Here is a 20,943-nt window from a genome sequence, read left to right as displayed (position 1 = left end):
CGTCTGACGGAAGTGCTCCTCTTGTACGCGTCCGCCGAGCGGGGCCCCTCAGGTAGGCGGGGCCCCTGGCTCCGAACTCTGGGACCGAGTGGTGGGTGGAGGCGGAGAAGGGACCCCGAGGGCCTGAGGAGGTGGTTCGGTTTCTGGTCTGGGAAAAGCGGAAGAGTTTCGGGGGCAGCGGATTCCCGGCGACCTCTGGTGGCAGTCGGGCCTAGTCGAGCCGGCCGCCGCAGGACCCAAATGCGGGAGCTTCATGTTCCCCGGTGGGAGATGGGATTTGGGGCTGTGATCGGGGCTGCTCCCTGACCGCGTCCGGATGGTTGAGGTCCAGACGCTGCTGACTTCCAGCCGGGAAAATGTATGCGCTCCTTTTCCGTGCTTTTGGGTATGACAACTTCCTTCAAGGCAGATCCGGGTGCGGGGTTTTCCTGAATAACACTCTCGGCCTCACTAGAAAAATCCTCAGAAAGACTGCCAGAGGCACAGTCGAAAGGGAAAACGAGTTTCTCCTCCTCCACACCCCCTCCCGCCCCTATGATGTCGTCCTAGAAAGAGAGGGTGTGTTTCAGTCGCAGGCTGCCCAAGTGGCAGTTATTGGGACTGCTTTAGGTATACGTTTATATATAGTAAATAAAACCACTTGTTAATGGTTTCCCTTTTCCCAGCCAGCTCCACCCCCAGGTGGTTTGAACTTTGAGCCTCTTATAGTCCTGATGAACAGTTCCGCTTTCCTCAAGTTTAAGACACTTGGAACTTCAAGAATTGGAGGTTTATGCAATTTGAGACCGGTCAGCACTGAGCAGAGTTCAGAGGACTAAGAGACAGGTGAGCATGAATGAGTACCTTAATTCTCAAAAATTACAGTTTTTGAGAGTAATTTTGCAGTTGCGGTAAAAGGTGCACCACCTTTATTGAATACTAGGTGGTGCCCGCGAGTTAATCTTTCTGGGATAAATCTCAAATAATGTAGCATGAGAGTGAGGTTTTTAAAGCGTCTTCATCTTCCCTGAAATTCATTTAGAATAGCTTTACCTCCTTACAGTACGTTGTGCCTTTATACAGTTCATTCAATTATCGAATATGTAGTCTGTATTAAGTGCTTGAAGAGGCTAAGAAAGAAATCAGACCCATTTTCTGCTCTCAGTTTACAGTCTGGAGAGGAAGACAGACAAACAACAAGCTATAATGAAATCACATATAATTCAAGGCAGACATAGTGTTAAATGGAGACTAAGATGTAGAATGCAGTAAGATGTAAAAAGCAGTCAATTTTACTAAGATGTAAAAAGCAGTCAATTCTCATTATTCATTTACCAGTTTTTTTTTTTTTTTTTTTTTTTTTTCATTTACCAGTTATTTATCCAGTACCTTCTACCTGCCCAGCATTGTGCTAGACGCTGGTGTATAAAGAAAATGTAAAATCCCTACTCTTAAATAACTCACAATGTAGTGATTGGGAGGGAACCAAGGAAGGCATTATGGAGAAGGTGAAACCTGACCTTGAAGAATGGATGACTTGGCCTTGATAGGTAGAAGAAAATGCAGGCTCAAAAGAGAAGGATGAGGGCTTCCCTGGTGGCGCAGTGGTTAAGAATCCGTCTGCCAATGCAGGGGACACAGGTTCGATCCCTGGTCCAGAAGATCGCACATGGCGTGGAGCAACCAAGCCTGTGCGCCACAACTACTGAGCCTGCGCGCCTAGAGCCCATGCTTCGCAACAAGAGAAGCCACCGCAATGAGAAGCCCACGCACCGCAATGAAGAGTAGCCCCCGCTTGCCACAACTAGAGTATGCCCGTGCACAGCAACAAAGACCCAACGCAGCCAAAAAAAAATAAGTAAAAATTTTTAAAAATTAAAAAAGGCTTCCCTGGTGGCGCAGTGGTTGAGAATCTGCCTGCCAATGCAGGGGACACGGGTTCGAGCCCTGTTCTGGGAAGATCCCACATGCCGCGGAGCGACTAGGCCCTGAGAGCCACAATTGCTGAGCTTGCGCATCTGGAGCCTGTGCTCCGCAACAAGAGAGGCCGCGACAGTGAGAGGCCCGCGCACCGCGATGAAGAGTGGCCTCCACTTGCCGCAACTAGAGAAAGCCCTCGCACAGAAACGAAGACCCAACACAGCCATAAATAAATAAATAAATAAAATTAAAAAAAAAAAAAAGATTCAACTTAAAAAAAAAAAATTTAAAAAAAAGAAAACAGCCTCAGGAACACAGTTCTAGACAGTCTTTTTAAAAAAAAAAAGGATGAGCTTCTTCTCTGGTCCCTTTAATCTTGCCTCAGGTGGTTTCTTGGCTACTCCTCCCTTGATTAGCAAATGTTCGGAATCCGCCCTTTGGAACTCAGGGAAGGTCATGGAGGCTGGAGTCTTGCCTGTAAGAAATGGTGGATAGGGACTTCCCTGGTGGCACAGTGGTTAAGAACCTGCCTGCCAGTGCAGGGGACACGAGTTCGATCCCTGGTCCAGAAGATCCCACGTGGCGTGGAGCAGCCAAGCCTGTGGGCCACAGCTATTGAGCCTGTGCTCTAGAGTCCACGAGCCACAACTACTGAAGCCCGTGCTCCGCAACGAAGAGAAGCAACCACAATGAGAAGTCTGGGAACCCCAACAAAGAGTAACCCCCCTTCTCCGCAAATAGAGAAAGTCTGTGCGCAGCAACGAAGACCCAACACAGCCAAAAATAAATAAATAAATAAATTTATTTTTTAAAAAAGAAATTGTAATAACAAAAACCCTATTTCCGATATTAACAAAAAATACAGGATATCTAAGAACATTCAATGTTTAAAGCCTTTGTAAATAAAATAATACTTTTTTAAAACTAGAGATCATAAAAGAAAGCTTTGATAAGTGGAGAGATACATTGCTTGATTGGAAGTTTCAAATTTCAAGGATACAGATTTTCTCCATATTAATTTTAATGTAACCCCTGTCAAAATTTCAGTTGAGGGACTCCTCTGGTGGTACAGTGGTTAAGAATTCGCCTGCCAATGCAGGGGACACGGGTTCGAGCCCTGGTCCGGGAAGCTCCCACATGCTGCGGAGCGGCTAAGCCTGTGCACCACAGCTACTGAAGCCCGCGTGCCTAGAGCCCATGCTCTACAACAAGAGAAGCCACCGCAATGAGAAGCCCACGCACCACAACGAAGAGTAGCCCCCGCTCACCGCAGCTAGAGAAAGCCCGCGCACAACGAAGACCCAATGAAGCCAAAAATAAATAAATAAATAAATAAAATTTAAAAAAAAATTTTTCAATTTAATTTTTTTGGGGAATTTGTCAAATTGATTCTTAAATTCATCTAGAAGGGAAAATGTACAAGAATAGTCAAGAATTTTGGGGAAAAAAAACAATAATAGAGCCAACTCCTTATCAGTCATCAGTATACACCAGCTCTAAAGCTATAATAATTAAAATAGTAAAGTAATGCCTTAGGACCAGAATATTATCAATGAAACAGACTTGAGTCTGTTTTTATTGAGTCTCAATTAAAGGTAGCATCAATAAATACTGACTAGTAAACAGTGTTGGGGCAGTTGGCTATCCATTTGAAAGAAAATAAAAGTTAGATCCCTACTTCACAGCGTTAACAAAAAAATAGTATATTTTTGGGAATTCCTTGGCAGTCCAGTGGTTAGGACTTGACGCTCTCACTGCCATGGGCCTGGGTTCAATCCCTGGTCAGGGAACTAAGATCCCACAAGCCCCGCAGTGCAGCCAAAAACAAAAACAAAATAGTATATTTAAAAAAATCTTGAGATGGTCAGGGCCTGCTTTCATGGGACACAAAACTAAGAAGACATAGAGGAGAAGATAGGTTTGGCCATTAAAAATAATAATTTACCATAACAAAAAATGCCATAAATAAACTTTAAAGTCAGGAGACAAGAGGTAATATTTGCAACATAATTGCAAAGATTTTATATCTATGTTATATAAATCAGTAAGAGAAAGATAATCCAGTAGAAAAATGGGCACATTTCCAAAGAAGAAATTCATATCAAAAGTTGTTCATGCCCACAAGTCATTAGGTAAATGCACAAAAAGACCAATAAGATAATACTAGGAGTATTCTGAGTCCTGGAGTGTACTTATTAAGAATGAAAAAGAATGTCAAAATGAATCTTGTAAAGCAGAGTCACGCCTGATCTGTTTCTTTATAAATCTGTATTTTCATCTATCAAATATGTTTAAAGTAAGATAGACTAATAGTTAAAGCTTCTAATTAATTTGTCAATTCAATTAAGAAGACTCCCAGGCATTTTTGTGGGGTGTTACTACTATATGCGTTTAAACTTTTATATATAAATTGAGATTTCTTTTTTTTGCACAACTATCTTCCCCACACCTGTAGCTCAGAAAGAGTATAGCCAAAAAAAAAAAAAAAAAAAGAAAGAGTATAGCCACTTTTTTTTTTGGCTGTGCCACGCAGCATGCGGGATCTTAGTTCCTAGACCAGGGATCGAACCAGCGCCCCCTGCAGGGTAAGCGCAGAGTCTTAACTACTGTACCGCCAGCGAAGTCCCCACCACTTTTTTTTTTTTTTTGAGTATAGCCTACTTTAAATTGCTTTATTGTTCTACTTAGAGAGTAAAATGGCTTCCAGAGGAAAGACAGAGACAAGCAAATTAAAGCAGAACTTAGAAGAACAGTTGGATAGACTAATGCAGCAATTACAGGACCTGGAGGAATGCAGGTAATAGTATAATTGTGTGCTGCTATACTGTAAAATGGCTTTTTTTTCTGCAGCTAGATTATAAGCTCCATGTGTGCAGGCCCATGTGTGATTTTGGTTTCCCCTGTAGTGTTCTTCACAGTGCTTTGTCTGCTGGAGAAATAAACTCAGTACTGGCTTTGGAGTTAAAAAGGCTGGGATATGAAAGTATTTAGATTAATTACAAAGTGAGTGTGAACTTGGGCTAAATATTTAACCACCTTAAGTTTCCATTTCCTTGAGTGTGAAATGGAAATAATAACACCCACCTTGTCTTCAGTATTTAAAGTAGCCCTGCCTGGTATCAAGCTGAGAAGGTACTGCTTGAACTTCTGGTGTGTCTTCAGCCTTGACTGCTCAAAGGACTAAGACTGCTCATTGCCTTTTTAACAACCTTGAAAGATTATTGTAAATATTGCAGATGAAGGGAACAACACAGTGCTTGGCCCAAAGCAGGCACTCAATAAATGGGAGCTGTTTTGTAGTTTATGTTTAATAAATGGCTTGTTTGGAGTACTCAGATGGCAAGTACTGCATTGCTGTTGTATTTCAAGGTGCATAAAATTTTACCCACCATTAACGATAATGATGGTAATAATAACAGCTATTTATTAAGTACCTATTATATGCCAAGTACTTTCCATATTTCATTTAATGCTCATAGCAACCCTATAAAGTAGGTACTATCGTTATCTGCAGCTTATACAATAGATAAAAAAACTGAGACTTGGCTAGTTAAATATCTTGCCCAAGGTTGTACCATTGATTCAGAGACTGCTTAAAAGGAAGTTATTATGTGGTTTAAGTATGTCTCATTTTGGTTTAAAAAAAAAAGAAAGTTTAATTGTCAGAATTGCAGGAAAACGCCCATACTAATATGTGAACACATCCATCATTAGTATTTTGATATTTCCTTTCAGCCTTTTTTCCCCAGGATATTTTTTGTATATATACGTATCTGAAGTCTTAGTGTATAAATACTAAGATTGTTTTTTTCTCTTGGAACTCTATATTTTTCTATATTATGTTCATTGTACTTCAGAGAGGAACTTGATACAGATGAATATGAAGAAACCAAAAAAGAAACTCTGGAGCAACTAAGTGAATTTAATGATTCACTAAAGAAAATTATGTCTGGAAATATGACTTTGGTTGATGAACTAAGTGGAATGCAACTGGTAAGCATAATTTACTTACGTTGGTGACACAGTTTGGTTTTTGTTGTTGTTTTTTTCCAGTAAGTATATTTAAGATAGAAAATGTACCTTTTTTGGGGTTTAACTTCTAGAGGAATGTCTACTTATGGATAAAACAGCATTTGCTTCCAGATCTTCATCTAGTTACATATTTGACTCCAGTGACATGCATAGAAATAGCAAATGGATACTAAAGTTGTAACACTGTTTGATGAACAAAGAAGACCTATTAAGAATTGAAGACCCATCAATCAAATATTGTAATATCTGATTTGTTGGACTATTTTGGTTAGTTTTCACCTTCTTGTATTTCTAGGCTATCCAGGCAGCTATCAGCCAGGCCTTTAAAACCCCAGAGGTCATCAGATTGTTTGCAAAGAAACAACCAGGTCAGCTTCGGACAAGGTTAGCAGAGGTAAAGGTTCTTTAAATTGATCCAGTCCCTGTATGTATTTCTTTTCTCAGCCCAAGAATTTGCTCATGTTATTCTGCTCATGTTATTGCTTATGTTATTCTGAAGTTTAAAAATTGGTCATTTGAAAATGTACAACACCAAGAGTGAACCCTAGGGACTTCCCTGGCGGTCCAGTGGTTAATACTCTGCGCTCCCAACGCAGGGGGCCCGGGTTCGATCCCTGGTCAGGGAACTAGATCCTGCGTGCCGCAACTAAAAGAGCCCACACGCCGCAACGAAGACCCGGCGGAGCCAAATAAATAAATAAATGATTTTTAAAAATAAATTAATTAAATTAAATTAGAAAAAAAAAGAGTGAACCCTAATGTAAAGTATGGACTTTGGGTGATTATGATGTGTCAGTGTAGGTTCATCAGTTGGAACAAATGTACCACTCTGGTGGGGATGTTTATAATGGGGATACTATGCATGAATGGGGACAAGGGGTGTATGAGGAATCTCTGTACCATTTGCTCAATTTACTGTGAACCTAAAACTGCTCTAAAAAATAGTCTATTTCAAAAAACTGGTCAGTTGACTTTAGAGCCACAACCCACAACTAGGTTTCTGACAAAATTAGTCCTTTGAGCAGTTGTTGTTGATAACGAATGTAGAGGTTTAACCAGCATATGGCAGTTTAAATTGCTACTGACTGCTTGTGCTACGACTCTACATTCAAAGTTTTACTATTTATTTCTGGAGCTCTGAATTGAAATCCCATCTAGCATTCATTAGCAGCCATGCTTTATGCATGTGCGGCCTTTCCCATCTAAGAATTTCAAACATCTTTATAAACCTGACACTTGAGGAAGTCTGTTTATAGACTTGAATATAGTTAAGACATTAATAAGTTATTTGCAGCCATTGGTAGTTTAATAGCACAGTGGTTAAGAGCATGGAGTCTGGATTTGTACCCCTGTTCTACTATGGACGTATGTGATGTTGGGGGAGTTATTTTCTTCAACCTCTTTTTTTTTTTCTTCTTCTTTTTTCTTTTTTCTTTCTTCGGCCGCACCACGCGGCATGTGGGATCTTAGTTCCCTGACCAGGGATCGAACCCGCATCCCCTGCATTGGAAGGCGGATTCTTTACTACTGGACCACCAGGGAAGTCCTTCTTCAACCTCTTTTTGTGCCTGTTTCCCCATTTGTAAAAAGGCCATAATGATAGTCCCTACCTCTTATGGTTGTTATGAAGTTTAAATGGAGTAAAATGTGTAAAGCACATAGAAGAGTACCAAAGCATAGTACATGCTATCAATGTTTCTGGTGGTAGAGGTGATATTTAACCAAAGGTCCAGGAGATCTGTTACCAGTTGTCTCATTCAGGCCTTTAGACCACACTTCAGTTTAATGAAATAGAGTTCTTAGAGGATAGCTCCTCTTTAAAGAAGCTATTGACCTACTAATTCCTCAGTAGAGTTTATAACTAAGACAATGGTTATGATTAGAATCAAGATTTATTAGAACTGTGTAATAACATTTCCGTCATGTTTGCCTTGAGTTGTTTCTATAGTTCTTTATAATATTAATTGGTAGAGGACCTTTTCTTAAAAAAGTACATCTGAAAAGCTTGATTTTATGCAAAGAATGCTTTTAACTTAAATACCATATACTTTACATTCATCTATTACAGATGGATAGAGATCTCATGGTAGGAAAGCTGGAAAGAGACCTGTATACTCAGCAGAAAGTGGAGATACTAACAGCTCTCAGGAAACTTGGAGAGAAGGTACTTGTATTTAACTTAATATATTAGATATAAAGAAAAAGTGGGAAGTATTTGGTATAGAACTTCTTGATCTGTGATTTGGTTTGTGGTCCTAAGACATTCTTAACAGTGATTCCTAGAGCCACTTTGTTCACATTTGAACTCAGTCCTTTGGGCTTTGTTCTGTTCATTTAGCTGACTGCAGATGACGAGGCCTTCTTGTCAGCAAACGCAGGTGCTATACTCAGCCAGTTTGAGAAAGTCTCTACAGACCTTGGTGAGTACCCTCGTATTTCTGAAAGCTGGACATGAATTACTGCTCTAGATTGACAGATGGCACGGGTGAGATAAAATGATGGCCTTTTCTTGAGTTTAGAGGTGAAACCAGAATTGTTTTCTTTATAAACCTCTTTTTAATGGGTTTGTTTTGCAATACTATTTAATTAAAAATAATCAAGTTAATATAGCCTAATGATTTAAAAATATTTGTCAGCTAAATGTAAATATAAAAGTAAACTAAAATGTTACATGTTCTATTTCATACCTGAATTAAAGTAAGTATTTGTAACCAGTAAATTGCCCTACATGGCTGAGTTGTTTGTGCAGGGAAGGAAACTGTCGTGGCAGTGGGGAGGGTCAGGGATAATGCGCTGATAATAAAAGCTCGTTTCATTTTCTGTTTTATCATCTATGTGATAGATTTTCCTCTCTTTACCTGGAACTATAAATGCATTTGAAATGACATTTCTGTTTATTATGTGTCTTTCTCCTTAGGCTCTGGCGACAAAGTTCTTGCTTTGGCAAGTTTTGAGGTTGAAAAAACAAAAAAATGACATGGTGTGAAAACTTGGGACATTGATCGCATTCTTGTTGTAAATGGCATTTTTCTTCCGGGGATTTTGAGTCATGGCAAAGAAGTCAAGAGATTCATGAAATGTATTAATAACCTAAGAAAAGGTGACAGAAAAACATACTTAAGGCTTTTGTTTATGCCCTTCATCATTGTGCTTTGTGTAGGGATACCCACTTCCGTGATCCTGGACTTGTTGGGATGGAGGGGCTCACTGGACCTTATTCATTATGGTTTGTCTGTTTAAGAGAAAACAAAATAGTGTCTCTGCCTGTCTTTATTGAGCCTCCTTGTTTTTAAGTGCTGGTAGTAAATGAAAAGATGCGAACTGACGATTCTTTTCTGTTTATAATTTATCCCCACTTGTTGGAGTAAATAATGTAGCAACATCAACAGACCTCATATGTGTTCACAGAACTTTAGAGTTCTAAGTGATCTTAGAATCATTTTCATTTTACAAACAAGGAAAGTAAGGCTCAGAAAGAGCAGGTGACTTTCTTAAAGTCACATTAGAGACAGAGCTGGGGATAAGACTTAGGTGTCCTGTCAGTTTAGTGTACATTGAGTTTTATTTCTTTATTTTGTGCTGCTTTTAAAAAATAATTCACACCTATCGGTGCAAGTCCGTGTTTATGAAAATTCAATGTCCCAAAAAAAGTCACTGAGGGACCATTCCCCAGCCCGTAAGCTCTCAGTATGAATGGTGCCCATTGTATCTCTGAGTTTTGAGCTTGGAACAATGGGAGCCCTGTTGAGAGTCTCCTGAAGTAACTTAACCTCCTGCGTTGTTTCACCAGGGAAGCAATTGGAAGTGGCAGCTTGAGGCCCTCCCTGTGTGTGACCTCTTTGCTGAAACCCAGTGGGTGGTGACTGTAAACTACTATTTACTCTTCAGTTTTGGGAGAAACACAAAATAAGTTATGAGAAGAAACTGGTTTCTCTCCTGAGTGTTTACATCTCTCTGCATGCTCAGATATATAGATTTTTCCCATATGCATGTACGTCAGCTTATTTCCTAGGCTCTGGCCACTTCATATTCTTTCATATTTTTCTCAATATTCTTTTTCTTTAGACTTTATACAAATTAAAAACATTTTTAAAGCTTCTTGTGTACTGTAAACTCTACTAGGTGCTCTGCCAACTGGACAAGTTAGGGGACCTCAGCTACATTAATGCCTTACTTGGAACTTTTAATGGGTAATTTTTTATATATTGGTTTATGACGGTCACAAACTCATAAAATTGTGACAAACTAAGAAAAAGCAAATTACCTGTTATTCATCTAGGGCTTTATGGTCAATCGCCATTATTTCATTATTCTGTGTGTTTTTTTTAACCAAAGTGAAATTCACATGACCATTTAAAATTCATCATTTTAAAGTGTGCAATTCAGTGGCATTCAGTACATTCACAGTGTTGTGCAATGACCACCACTATCTAGTTGCAAAACATTTTCATCCCCCCCAAAGGAGACCCCATACTTCTTAAGCAGTCATTCCCTCCTCCTTCCAGTCCTCTAGCAACCACTAATCTACTCTCTGTCTCTATGGATTTACCTATCAGGACATTTCATATAAATGGAATCATATAGTATGTGACCTCTTGTGTCTGGCTTCTTTCACTTGGTGTAATACTTTTTAGTTTAATCCACATTGTAGTGTGTATCAGTACTTCGTTCATTTTAATGGCTGAAAATATTCCCTTGCATGGATACCACTTGGTGTTTATCCATTTATCTCTTGATGAACATTTGGGTTTTTTCCACTTTTTGGCTATTGTGAATAGTGCTGCCATTATGAACGTTTGTGCCTAAGTATTTGTATAAATACCCCTTTTCAATTCTTTTGGGTATATACCTAGGAACAGAATTGCTGTTTGGGTTTTGTTTTGTTTTGTTTTAATTCGTAGCAAGATTCCCTTCCAGTAGTAGTAAGACAAGGAAAATTAAGAATATTTTATATTTGAAAGAGGCCTAAATGAATCTGGAGTCCTTAACTTTGGTTTCCCTTAAACTTTCTGTAAGACTAACCTCAGTGAAATATTTTTTTTTTTTTCAGTGAAATATTTTTTTTATCATTAATCACATTAATATATTCATTTTATAAGTGATGACTAGTACTTAATTTAAAATTAACCTTCGTTTCAAAGTTTGCAGTGCCTAGCAAGACACTGTCAGTCATGGCCGTGTGACCTTTGGTAGGTGACAATATATATATTTTTTTAATTACTTAATTTTAACATCTATTTTTAAATTTTTTTAAAAAAATTTATTAATTTATTTTTGGCTGCGTTGGGTCCCCGTTTCTGCGCGAGGGCCCTCTCCAGTTGCGGCAAACGGGGGGCCACTCCTCATCGCGGTGCGCGGGCCTCTCACTATCGCGGCCTCTCTTGTTGCGGGGCACAGGCTCCAGACGCGCAGGCTCAGCAGTTGTGGCCCACGGGCCTAGTTGCTCCGTGGCATGTGGGATCCTCCCAGACCAGGGCTCGAACCCGTGTCCCCTGCACCGGCAGGCAGACTCTCAACCACTGCGCCAGCAGGGAAGCCCTGGTGACAATATTTTTGAGCCTCATTTTCCTCATCTGTTCAGTGGGGATCATAGGAGCTAACTATGACGTAGGATTACCATGCATTCCCCTCTCTTTCTTAATGTAGAAAGCTTTACATTGGAGCTAATCCACCATTTAATAGTTTTTTCAAGGGCCATATGATATATTTTTCACAAATTTGGTAATTTAGAAAAATAATTTGAAAAGTCTATACAACTATAGTTATTAAATGACTTGTAAACTATGTTTATGTTCATATTTTGCTATATTTAATCTTCTAGTTTTTTAGACGTCTTGGGAGGTCTCAGACTGCAATAACTAATGCTAAGGCAGCTTTTTGACATCCTTGGGTCAAGCTAATATTTTAATGAAAAGAATTCCTGCATTTTTCAAAGAACTGGGGTTTGCCGCAGAAATAAATTCCAATGATCCAGTGTCCAACCTGGCTGTTTAATGAAATCTAATAATTTAAAACAATTTCTCTTTCAGTGTTTTGCTTTGTTTTTATCCTGTGAGTGTTAAGTTAGGTAGAGGAAGAAATCAAGCAATATAATGAGTTGTTCCCAGGAACGAGTTGGAGTTGGGACAGATGGGTTGTTAACTTTGGTCGATAGGCCTTTTATTGAAGACACTCAGCCAAAGAATGGTCATCTTAGGCAAAATAAAAGACTGTGCAAATCCACCATTGGAATAGTATCTTATTACAGTGACTGGTGGATAGTTTGAAATTATTACAGAAAAAATAAACCCAGACCATTTTGCCTAGAGCTTTTCAATCACTTTCCTGTCCACATTTTTTTTCTTGTCTTTTCATTACTAAGACCAAAGAATACTCTTCTTTGCCTCTCAAATTGTTTTTCAGCATTAATATGTAAATTAAAACTGTCAGCATTCCCACAGACCCCCCGTGAACAAGCTGTAATTGCTTCCAGTCTGTGTGGCCCTGGAATTAAAAAGATTTAGAAACTGGGGAAACTAGTACTTAATATTTTCATTAAGTTGCAAAAAGCAGGTTAGAAATATGGCTCTACTAGATATCACCCTAGAATATGGCCTTTTGACATCCTCACTCATTTTCTTTTTGAAAGCCCTTCTCCCTGCTCACACTAATAGCAAGGTGGAAAGACTGTAATGCTGAAAGGACCTCAGACACAAGGGGTTACTGACGTTCTTAAGAGCTTACAATGCAAAGTCCATGCTGTTCCAAGCAGAGGACCAGGAAAGTTGAGCAGTTTGAGGCTGTCAGTTGGTAGCTTCCTAACACTTCGTTGTTTTCCTCTGAGAGCATCACATTCCTTACAGCCTCAGACAATGGACTACAATTAAAAATAAACAAGTAAAAAATATTTTCTATAAAGGAGGTCAAGGAGAGCCACCAATTTTCTTTTGAGTTAAGAAAGAGGAAGACAGGGACTTCCCTGGTGGCTCAGTGGTTAAGTCTGCAGGGGACACGGGTTCAATCCCTGGTCCAGGAAGATCCCACATGCTGCAGAGCAACTAAGCCCACGCACCACAACTACTGAGCCTGCGCTCTAGAGCCCGCGAGCCACAACTACTGAGCCCACGTGCCACAACTACTGAAGCCCGCGTGCTTAGAGCCTGTGCTCCACAACAAGAGAAGCCACTGCAATGGGAAGCCCGCACACCACAAAGAAGAGTAGCCGCCGCTTGCTGCAACTAGAGAAAGCCTGTGCACAGCAACGGAGACCCAACGCAGCCAAAAATTAATTAATTAAAGAAAAAAGGAAGGTAATGCTAGTAAGAGTCCTTTCTAAGATTATGCATCAGTTACAGGTCCTCTGCCCTCAGCTTCTGGCAACTGTGACAACTTCTGAAGCCTTCCCACAAGAACCTCTGATTTTGTGTTTCAGTCATAATTTCAATACATGGTTTAAGAGTTTGTTATCGTAATTATGTCTGTTCACTCTAAAATGTCTTAGTAGTTCAAGTACTATTTTTTTGTTGCTGCTAAATTGTCATATATATACATGGAGCTTTTCTTATAAGAAGAGTTCAGTGATTTTTTTGGCTTGTATGAAAACCTGATTCTTTTAGGCCTGGCCTTATTCCTGCAATACTCGTAAACCAGGCCAAGTTGAAAACTGAGGCAGTGACCCTCGATGATAATAAAAAAAATAGGTAATTTAGGTAAAAGTAAATATTTGGCCTGGATTAGGTTGTAAGTGATTGTCTTAATCCTATGGTTGACCATGTTCTTAGAAAATGTGGTGTTTATTACTTTATCTTTAAAAAAAAATTTTTTTTTTTTGGCCACGCCACTCGGCATGCAGGATCTTAGTTCCCCATCCAGGAATCAAACCCGTGCCCCCCTGCAGTGGAAGTGCCGAGTCCTAACCACTGGACCACCATGGAAGTCCCTTAAAAAAAATTTTTTTTTTAACTTTGTTAGCACCTCAAATTTTACATCAAGTTTATTCTAGGTCTTGGTAAATTATACCTTAGATTTGGTTTTTAAAGCTCTGAGCTTGTAAATCAACTATACTTCAATAAAAATAAATAAAATTTAAGAAAAAAGATAGCAGCCTGTAGGAGGCAATAAATCTGGCACCCTATATCAATACTTGGAAGAGAGTCACCCACCAATCAGGAAAGTCCACTTTAAACTCATAGAAGCAAGAAATAAACTTCCATTGCGTTTGAAGCACCAAAACAAACAAGACCTCTGAACTTATACTCATTTTCTTAAATATTTTGTTTCATATTTACTCAGGAGAGGAGCATTTGTAATTTTCGAGCAAACAGGCAAAATCTCAGCCCCTTAGCCTCAGCCTCGTGGCATTTCTTTTCATCCTGTCTTCCAGAACTATGAGTGGTTTATTCCTCTGCGAGAAAATACCATGAGCAAGAGTCCAAATAAAAGAGTACATGAGACATACCCAAATCTACTTCCCATTCTCAGGAAGGAAAATGTGAACTCTGTCTTTAACTTGTGAGCCTGGAGCAGAAATGAGGGATGTGAGTGTGTGCTCATTCATGTGTGTGCCTCTCTTCTGGGAGCCTGACTGCTCCCACAGTACTCTACGACCTCCCACGGTGCTGCTCTTGCCAGAGAGGGAGGTTGATTGTGCCAGGTTAATTTTGTTACAATGAAGGCACTGGACAAATTGTGTACACTAGACCCTTTTACTTTGAAAAACTCAAAATGTACTTTCCCTGGTGGGGATTAGGTCTTGAAAGTGAAGAGAATGGGTTTTAGAAAAATCTTAACAGCAATTACTATGTGGAAGCAAGGAAAGCTTCTATCTGCTACCTCTTCTGGTTGTGATGTCATTTATTCTTTCATCAGGCACTTATTGAGTGCTGAGATACGCCAGACACATTACTTGGCTCTTTTTGGTTAAATTTTCTAAAATGGATATTGAATAGAGTACTTTTATTAAAAAAATAAGACTCTTAAGTGTTTATATGGTTAATAGAAGTTTAGATATCCGGCTGCATCACCAAGAGGTTTATTTCACAATGATAAAATCATGTTTTAAATAGATCTACCCCTCCCTCCAAATCTGTCACTCCATCATAGTTAGCTGGATCCTTAGAAACATTATTTCAGATGTATATTCACATATTATAAGGAAGATTACACTTGGAAATAATTCTGATCTGTACAATTTGATCTAAATGATCTCTTTCATCTATAATTTTTTACCTCATTTTAAAATCAATCTTGTAGGAAATTCCCTGGCAGTCCAGTGGTTAGGACTTGGTGCTTTCACTGCTGTGTGCCTGGGTTCAGTCTCTGGTCGGGGAACTAAGATCCTTCAAGCCACGCAAAGTGGCCAAAAAATAAATAAAATCAATATTGTAAAATGCATATCTCACTAAAATACAGTTGACCCTTGAACAACACGGGGGTTGGGGGTGCCTACCCTCTGTGCAGTTGAAAATCCGTGTACAGTTTGACAGCCCTTGGTATCTGTGGTTCCACATCCGTGGATTCAAACAACCACAAGTTGTGTAGTACTGTAGTATGTATTTAGTGAAAGAAATCTGGGTATAAATTGACCCACACATGCAAACCCATGTTGTTCAAGAGTCATCTGTATTTATATTATTAAGTCATTTTGGAGAATATTAAATGGAAAGAAAGTGGGAATACTCCTGTAGAGGAGGAAAGATATCTTTCCTCTTTTTGTGTTCTTAACTGGGACCCCTATAACAGAGGCAGATTAACAAGAGAAAAGCATACACATTTATTTACTGTAAGTGTTATGTGACATGGGAACCTTCATAAGGAAATGAAGACCCAGAGAAACAGTTAAATCTGAGTGCTTGTATGCTAGATTTGATGAAGGGTGGAAAGTTGTGGGAAAATGAGATAGAACAAAGGTGAGCTGAGTGTAAGAAACTGAGGGAAACTCAGCCAGATCCATTTGTTCCCATTCCTCTCTGTCTCTTCTTCGAATGTAAGGATGTTCCTTCCTTCCAGGTATTGGGGAGGGCACCTCTCACATGAGGGTTTTATGACCTGCTTCAAGGGAAGGTCGAAAGTCCTTACTACTCATGCCATTTCTCAAGTTCCATCGGCTTAAAATAGTCAATATGCCAAGGTGCCATATCGTGGGGTGGTGTGTCCCCTGAACCCTGTCACTACATTTCTAATCCTAATTGTGCCACTCTTTTATACTTAATTTTGGCCTCATTTTGTCAAGTCACCTTCCAAATATTCATGTAGATATTTTGTGAAGAATAGTTATTAAATGGTTAAATGGCTTTGAAACTACAGTTTAAGGAACTGTATAAAATTAAATAATGCCACTTTCATTAAAATATTTAAAATCTTAAAATATACATTTTAAGAATACTAAATAAAATGGAGGCGTTGTGTTTGGTTTGACAAAGGGAAGCTTGTGTTCATATCTAGATATTTGAAATAACAGGAAATTAAGATCATAAAATATATTAACTAGGAGTACCTAATGTGGGGAAAAGCCTACAATTCTGTTTCTCCTGTCTTTTCGTTTCCTGGATGTGAGATTAATTTACTTTTAAATTTCCTTTAATGACATAACTTGTGCTACAGAGATCTTATAATAACCCAAGACATCCTAGTGAAAGGATGTTATTGGGTTTGTGGGAATTTGTGTGTTAATATTATAGTATGTCTCAGCAGGGTGTCATTAGCAGCAGAAATGGAAGGCAAATTAAAACTAGTCCCTTTATCTTTTGCAGACACTGCAGCCCCTTTAGCATGCTGTTTCTATGTGTCTTCTCTGAAAAGAAATTAAATGGAAATTGCCTGCTCAAAGTTGTTTTAAAGTCCCAAGTGTCACCTGTATGCGTGCTTAAGGACTCCCTGCCTCCTCTTCTCTGTGAGCATGTCTTCTGCTTTCCTGAGAAAGCTTTTCTACTTATTAGTAAAATAAGTGTCCCTTTCTGTTCTGTCTGTACTTAGCCACCAATTAGTAAGACGAGCAGAAATGCTGCCATGCTGAGCACCGTGCTGGGGGCGTGGAAGAGGCTGACGCTGCTTCATGATGTGAGCTATAGGAGCGCCTTTTTACCTCCCAGGAGAGGTTCTCAATAGGTTTGGTCTGCCCCCTGGAGCCTGTAGCTATTTCAGTCTAACTACTCATTAAAGTCAATCTAAGATATTGCTAAAGGCTTTGGATTCTTCAAGTGCATTGCCTCCACTCAAATTCAGCTAAAAATAGTTCACTTTCACTCCCCAGGGCTGCTTCCAAGTTACATGAACTCTCCCCTCAACCTCACACCCCACCAAAAATATTGATGTCCACAGCAAGACTAGCTTCTTATTAAAGACCCAGGACTATGGCTGTGAATGCATTCCTAACTGCAAGAATGGAAGAAAACAATGAATCCCAGTTAAAGCTAAGCCCAAGAATGTGAGATAAATCAGGACTTTGGGGGGAAAACAGATTTGTTTTCCTCCCAAATACTAAATTTTTAAAAAAAGAAAAGAAAAAAAAATGCAAAAACCCCCACCCCCCCAAAACAATAAATTAAATCTAAAAATTGATGAGAGTACATAGCACTGTGCCAGACTCATCCATCATAAATTGAATGCCTACTGTGCCATTCTAAGCTGATAATTCTAAGCTGATAATATTATACAGTTTTATATTCTATCCGGTAAAGGCTTTGGGAAAATTAAAGCAATTGTTTGGGGGCTAAAGCAAGATGGATTAGGACGAAGAAAGCAACAGACTCTACCATGTATTTATTCTCCATCAAGAATGGAATATGCCTTGATGATAGCTGCTTTGATATATTGGAGTATTACTCAACAATTATTTATTCAGACCTTCCTGCCTTGAGGTGGAATATACTTCCTTATCCCACTGTTTTGGGCCTGGCAATTAGACTGAATTTGACAAATGGGATGTTTATGGATATGATTCCTGGAGGAGTCTTCAGTGTGCTTCCACAGTTTGTCTCGGTGCTCTTGCTCTTCTGCCATTCATCATAAGAGGAATGTGCCCTTCGTGGCCTCTCGTTCAAGGAGAATGAGGACACATGGAGCAGACTTAATCCCAATGTACAGCTAAACCCTGTTGATCCCGGCCTAACCCAACAGAGTCACAGTCAACCCACAGCCTGAAGTATACCCACACCAGGCAATTTGCAGGCCCCTGAACAAAAACCACAAATGCTTGTTAAGCCACTGAGTTTCAAGGTGGTTTTTTTATGCAGCAATCACTTGCTAGTACGCCGTTCTTATCCCACTTTAGTCCATTCTCCTTGCAAAAGCCATAGTCATCTATTTAAATACAAATCCAACGATGTCATATCCTTGTTTAAACCTTTTGGTGGTTCTCATTACTTTTGGGGATAAATACTGAATGCTTAGCATGACCTATGAAGTCCTGTATGATAGGGGCCTGACCTCTTTCCCCATCACTCTGCACTCTAGCCACCCAGCCTTCTGTCTCCATAGTTTGATCTCACCATCCTCTCTTTCCTCCTCATGGCCTTTTTATGGGCTGGTCCCACTGTGTGCTATCCTCTTCTCCCCACTCTTTGCTTAGTTAACACCTACTTATACCTTAAGTGTGAGCTTAAATATTACTTTCCCAGGGAAACTCTCCCTGACTCTAATGCAAGGTTAGGTTCCCAATTATATGGTCTCAGAGCCCATTGTGTTTCAGCTTTTAGCACTTAACTATAATTGCAATGAATTATTCAGGTGTATAATTCATTGGTGTATGTCTTATCCATCATGAGGGCAAGGACAATATGTGTCTGATTTGCTGCTTTATCCCCTGCCTAGCACAGTGACATGCGATTGGTTAAAGAGACTATGCTTGAACAAAAGCCAGGGGATACATAATAGTTCACGTGTGAAATGTTGATGAAGTTCTGAATCAGTTCAAATGAAAGGTCCCGTGTAAGAACTTAGAGGAAGGTAGTGTGAATATTGGAACAAGGTCAGAAAAAGACACCTGCAAAGAAAACACAGTCTCTTGTTAGTCACAGAGCCAGGTTAGTTACAGTAATAATGAGCGTTAGATCTCTAAATGTTACTGAATTAGAAACTAAAACTCTGATTGTAAGAGGAAATGTCGTTAGCTGCCAGGGGATTGACAGTTTGGAAAGGTTGCACTGTAGAACCACCAATTAGTTTCAAACAAGTGGAGATTGTCTAAGAATTTAAAAATAAGATCAAACTGTGCCTCTTTTGAGCACTTAACTTTTTAAAATAGTGTCACAGCTTATGTAATAGGAAGAAACCGTTCTAGGTATCCTGATATATACAAAGAAAAAGTAAAACCTACCAGGAATGACACGACGTTTGAAATTTGAAGTGAAAATCTCACAAAGGTTTTAGTACAAAGCACAAAGAAAAGAAAATCAAGGTGGATGGAGCTTCAAGCGTTAGACTTCCAGTGCCCTTAGTGTGTGTGAGCAAGAAAGATGCATCTCGAGGGGAGACTTGGGACTCACAACCTCAGGGTTCACTGGAGCCTACGAAGATCTGGCTGAGCCTCCTCCTGTCACTCCCTGGCCTGCACGTGCCGTCACAGAGGGCAGCCTGTGGAAGCCATGTCATTTTCATATGCCAGTTTTTCAGCAATGGATACAAATATAGCCTAAGTTGCCTTTTTTTTTTTTAAGGGAAAAAAGTGGTAGAGGATTTTAAAAAATTCTTTAGCTGTTAAGTATCTTGGTCTATTTCCCTTGGCTCTGTAGCTTGTGTGAATTAAAATGATTTCAACAGAGGATTCTAGAGTGCAGCTTCTTGTTTTTTCCTTTTGCCGCCTGTGTTGGCTCTCATGTTCTTTGCTTAAATAATTAATAATCATTAGTATCTGTTATGCAGCGTGTGGGAGAATAGTGGATTATCTGGGATCCCAGGACATTTGCACTATGCCTGTCCCCTTTGCATAAGCTTTCATGTGAGGCTCTTCATTAGCTGGCACCAGGGTGTAGATTTGCTGCCCTCAGCCTTTAGTGTTTATTAACTATAAAAAAAGAGCCCCATCTGACTTACAACCAGCTGGGGGCAAGTACTGCTGATGGGAAGTAATTTCCTAGAAGAACAGTAATGAAGAAAGTGAGGGGAGCGGTGTGTGCAGAAAACAAAGCCACAAAGTTCATTTAGATTGAGCAACCTCTGCTGGACCAAAATGCAAAATCTAAGTGTCTGTCACATTACTGCAAAGCTCGACCTCAGTCTTACAAATAGCAAATAGCTAAACATATAAATGTGGAACAGGAGGATTTATACTCTCAGGTAGGTTTGAAAATTTCTACTCTTAGCACAGTGAAGGGTAGGAGCAAAGCTACAAATATTTAATAATAACAGGCCCCACTACTTGTTAGCAACAGTAAGCTGGTGGGCAGTGTGTCCATCAGTAGGGTGAGGAAGGAATTGCTTGTTAGGAATGGTCTTTTCAGTCTCACCTAAATACACTGGTAACATTTCAATATCTACAGATATGAAATGCATTGGTTTGTGCAGGGGGGAAAGATAGCTGTTCTGTCATTTATTCCCAGAGAGTAGAGGCGCTTTGCTTTTAGGGATGGTAATTTTTTATGCTTAATTAGACGATAACCAGCCGGGAAAAAAAAGGTGATAAACAGACTACTGTGCTTAAAGGCTAATAGGCTGAACATTTGGATCTAAATTGAGGCCTTATGTTGGTTTGTCTTTACTAGGTGAACATTTGAGGCTCACAAAGTACACTTATTAGGCATGTTGGTCAGGCTTCCCTGGTGGTGCAGTGGTTAAGAAGCCGCCTGCCAAGGCAGGGGACACAGGGTTCGAGCCCTGGTCTGGGAAGATTCCACATGCTGCGGAACAACTAAGCCCGTGCGCCACAACTACTGAGCCTGCACTCTAGAGCCTGCGAGCCACAACTCCTGAAGCCCACGCGCCTAGAGCCTGTGCTCCGCAATGAGACAAGCCACTGCAATGAGAAGCCCGCACACCGCAATGAAGAGTAGCCCCCGCTCGCTGCAACTAGAGAAAGCCTGCACGTAGCAATGAAGA

At 39.8% G+C, this 20,943-nt stretch overlaps 1 protein-coding gene across 3 annotated transcripts; it reads left to right on the top strand.

The window, feature by feature from the left end:
* The first annotated feature begins 90 nt into the window (after positions 1-90).
* LZIC (leucine zipper and CTNNBIP1 domain containing) lies at positions 91-20,943 on the top strand. 3 transcript variants are annotated; one of them, XM_059912441.1, is made up of 8 exons: positions 91-385; positions 666-825; positions 4,588-4,696; positions 5,757-5,892; positions 6,227-6,325; positions 8,000-8,095; positions 8,270-8,351; positions 20,610-20,943. In XM_059912441.1, the coding sequence occupies exons 3-8, from the start codon at positions 4,596-4,598 to the stop codon at positions 20,642-20,644; spliced, it is 549 nt and encodes a 182-aa protein (XP_059768424.1). In that variant the 5' UTR covers positions 91-385; positions 666-825; positions 4,588-4,595; the 3' UTR covers positions 20,645-20,943. The 3 variants fall into 3 exon arrangements, with proteins under 3 accessions (XP_059768424.1, XP_059768434.1, XP_059768414.1); XM_059912451.1 differs by lacking the exon at positions 20,610-20,943 and adding an exon at positions 16,885-17,091 and having other exon boundaries at positions 92-385; XM_059912431.1 differs by lacking the exon at positions 20,610-20,943 and adding an exon at positions 8,849-9,256 and having other exon boundaries at positions 94-385.

This window comes from Balaenoptera ricei, chromosome 1 (assembly GCF_028023285.1).
Source record: "Balaenoptera ricei isolate mBalRic1 chromosome 1, mBalRic1.hap2, whole genome shotgun sequence".
Lineage (NCBI taxonomy): Eukaryota > Metazoa > Chordata > Mammalia > Artiodactyla > Balaenopteridae > Balaenoptera > Balaenoptera ricei.
The sequence above is the reverse complement of the archived record's forward strand: the minus strand, read 5'-3'. Positions and strand labels throughout refer to the sequence as shown.